Below are 3,632 nucleotides of genomic sequence, written 5' to 3'. Positions count from 1 at the left end.
AGACTAGCTTGATAGCTATTATTATAAGAGAACTCGGCATACGGAAGAGATTCCTCCCATTTCTTGCCGAAGGAAATTACACAAGCTCAAAGCATGTCCTCAAGAACTTGGTTGACACGTTCAACTTGTCCTTGCGACTGAGGATGAAACGTAGTACTGAACGACAGATGAGTTCCCATAGCTTCTTGGAAACTTGCCCAGAATCTTGAAGTGAACAAGCTACCACGGTCTGAACTGATAACCAGTGGAATACCGTGAAGTGAAACAATTCTGGACATGTAGAGAGTTGCAAGCTAACTAGCAGTGATTGTTTCTTTGACCGCCAGAAAATGTGCAACTTTAGAAAGTCGGTCAATGACGACAAGAATAGCATCATTACCTTTCTGCGATTTGGGAAATCCAGTGACGAAGTCCATTTCAACATGGTCCCATTTCCATTCAGGAATAGAGATAGGTTGCAGAGTTCCAGCAGGCCTTTGATGCTCTGCTTTGATACGACGACAAACGTCACACTCAGCAACATAACAAGCAATGTCTTGCTTCATATTAGATCACCAGAATCTCTGATGAATATCCTGATACATCTTTGTACTACCAGGATGGATGGACAGAGGCGTATCATGAGCTTCTTCCATAACCTTTTTAGCCTGACCCAGGTTTTTCCTCGAACATGGTACCACTAGGCGGCCTTTGAAGTACAAGGCGCCATCATCGACGATAGTGAAGAATGAGGGCTTTCCTTCTGCGAGATGGCGTTTAATCTTCTGGACTTCAGAGTCATAACCTTGAATAGTCTTTATACCATCTACGAGATCTGGTACGATAGCCAGGGTATTTAGAGAACCCTTAGTAACAACACGAAGATTCATCTTTTGGAACTTTGGGGGAGGGGGAGCGAGTGCACCGGGGGGAACAATATGAAGGTTCAAATTTCTGAATTCTTCGACAAGCGAGGGCTGAACTTTGTGAACCTGGAGGTGGTTGCAGTAAGACTTGCGGCTCAAGGCATCAGCCATTACATTAGCCTTGCCTGGGGTATAGGATATACCCATGTCAAAGTATGCAATAGTCTCCATCCATCTCTGCTGACGGAGGTTCAAGTCTGGTTGAGTAAACAGATACTTCAGACTTTGGTGGTCGGTGAAGATCTCGCAACGATTACCGAGAAGGTAATGTCGCCACTACTTCAAAGCATGAATGACAGCAGCAAGCTCGAGGTCGTGAACTGGGTAGTTTTCTTCATGAGGGCGTAGTTGACGAGAGGCATAAGCAATCACTCTGCGCTCTTGCATTAGGACACAACCTAATCCTTGACGGGAAGCGTCGCAGTAAATGACGAAGTCCTTCTTAGTATCAGGTGGAGCAAGCATTAGGGCAGAAGTCAACTTGTCCTTGAGTGCCTGGAAGCTTTCCTGACATTTGTCTGTCCATTGGAACTTGGCACCCTTATGCAACAGATTAGTCAGAGTCCTAGCGATCTTGGAGAAGTTCTCGACGAATCAACGGCAATAACTGGCGAGACCGAGAAAACTTCAGACTTGCTTGGCATTCTTCGGAGGAGTCCAATCAAGAATAGCCTGAAATCGTTTAGGGTTAACGGCAATACCATCCTTGGAGATGACATGCCCAAGATAGGCTACTTCGGGGAGCCAGAATTCACACTTGGAATACTTAGCATAGAGTTGATGCTCCCAAAGCTTTTCCAGCACAAGACGAAGATGTTCAGCATGTTCTTCCTTGTGCTTGGAAAATACAAGGATATCATCCAGGTAAACCACGACGAACTTGTCGAGGTAATCCATGAATATATATAGTTCATCAGATGAGAGAAGGTGGCTGGAGCATTCGTCAAGCCGAATGACATGACGGTGTACTCGTATGATCCATACCGAGTCACGAAGGCGGTCTTTGGGATATCCTCTTCACAAACACGGATCTGGTGGTAACCCAACCTCAAGTCGAGTTTGGAGAACACTGATGAACCAGCCAGTTGATCATAAAGATCATTGACCTGAGGGAGGGGATATTTGTTTTGAATAGTGGCTTGGTTAATAGGTCGATAATCTTGGACCAATCGGTTTGTCCGATCCTTCTTCTTAACAAAGAGAGAAGGTGCTCCCCAAGGAGATCAACTAGGGCGAATGAAACCTTTGCTAAGAGATTTGTCGATTTCCTCCTTAAGCTCAATGAGTTCATGTGGCAGCATCGTGTAGGGTCGTTTGGCTATAGGGGTGGTGCTAGGTTTCAAGTCGATGATGAATTCGACAGCTCTAGCAGGGGGATCCCTGGAAGTTCTTCCGGAAAGACGTCTTGGAATTCACGAACGACGGGAAAGTTCTCAATGCCCTCGAGTGGTGCAGCGTTCAATGCATTCAAGGCATAAAGTGGTGCCTCGACATTCCGAACTAGATGAGCTTGGTAAGTAATTATTTCATCAGAAGGGTGTAGCAGATGGACGGTCTTAGTGGCGCAAACTATAGAAGCAGTATGCGCTTTCAACCAATCCATTCCCAAAATGAGGTCAATGCTACAGGACTTCAGTATGATGGGAGAGACAAGGAATTCCAGTCCTTCAATTTCAATGGGAACGTTGTGACTAACCATAGAGGTTTGACATTGGCCCGCGGGAGTGTGTACCACTATCATAGTGTTCATCTGTTCATATTTAATGCCATGCATGAATGCAAACTCAGCTGATATGAATGAATGCGATGCTCCTGTATCAAATAAAATGGATGCTGGTACAGAATTTACGAGGAGTGTACCCAGCACAGTAGCAGGCTGGTCTAGAATTTCAATCAAATCAACGTGGTTGGCATGAACACGACCATAAGACCTGACATTGTTGTTGCGAGGCTGGTTGCTTCCACGGCCAGCTGCAGGGAGGGCCAGTTGATTCTGGTTCTGGTTGCATTCCCTAGCACGGTGTCCTGGTTGACCACACCTGAAGCACAAACCATTATTGGGAGTGGGAACAGGAGCTCGGGGTGGTGGAGCTGGAAGTCTTGGCTGCCTAGTTGGTGGGGGAGGCAGACGCGGTGCAGCATAGGACTGCCTTGGAGCAGGTGGAGTTGGCTGGTACATGCTGTTGGGAATCCATATTCTACGCTTCTGCGAGGACGGGCCCGAAGACGAGCCCGTGTCACGGTTGCGCCTGTGAGAGCTCTGGTGTTCCTGCAGACCAATTCCGACATTGATGGCCTTGTTCACCAAGGTGGCGAAATCAGCAAAGTCATGCCCTAAAAGTGCGAGCTTGATGTCAGCTTGGAGGCCATCACGGAACTTCTCCTGTCTGCGTGCATCAGTTGCAATGTCTTCTTCAGCATAGCGGGACAAGTCAAGAAATTCCCGCTGATAAGCTTCCATAGTTTTGTTGCCTTGGGTGAGGTTGCGGAACTCGCGCTTCTTCCGGTCCATGACTCCCTGAGGAATGAAGCGGCAAGGAAAGCAGCTTGGAAGTCTGGCCAGGTGATGATTGTTCCAACCGGCAGAGTACGCCTATGGCTATCCCACCATTGAGCAGCGGGTCCTTTCAGGAAGAAGGAAGCAAAGGTGACATAGCTGGCAGGGGCTACATCAGCAGACTCCATCTCATAGGTGATGTCACAGAGCCAGTCATCAGCATCCAGAGG

The 3,632-nt window shown here is 47.4% G+C and overlaps 1 protein-coding gene across 1 annotated transcript; it reads right to left on the bottom strand.

Moving 5' to 3' along the window:
• Positions 1 to 1,566: 1,566 nt before the first annotated feature.
• On the bottom strand, positions 1,567 to 3,417 carry LOC147971286 (uncharacterized). The gene is made up of 2 exons (XM_087523903.1): positions 2,322 to 3,417; positions 1,567 to 1,577 (listed from the first exon to the last, which is right to left on the bottom strand). Exons 1-2 carry the CDS (start codon positions 3,415 to 3,417, stop codon positions 1,567 to 1,569), a joined length of 1,107 nt encoding a protein of 368 aa, XP_087380029.1.
• Between the last annotated feature and the right edge of the window lie 215 nt (positions 3,418 to 3,632).

Source organism: Triticum urartu, chromosome 5A, assembly GCF_056163025.1.
Source record: "Triticum urartu cultivar PI428250 chromosome 5A, HENAU_Tu73, whole genome shotgun sequence".
Taxonomy (NCBI): Eukaryota; Viridiplantae; Streptophyta; class Magnoliopsida; order Poales; family Poaceae; genus Triticum; species Triticum urartu.
Note: the sequence above shows the minus strand (reverse complement) of the source record. Positions and strands in the feature narration are given on the sequence as shown.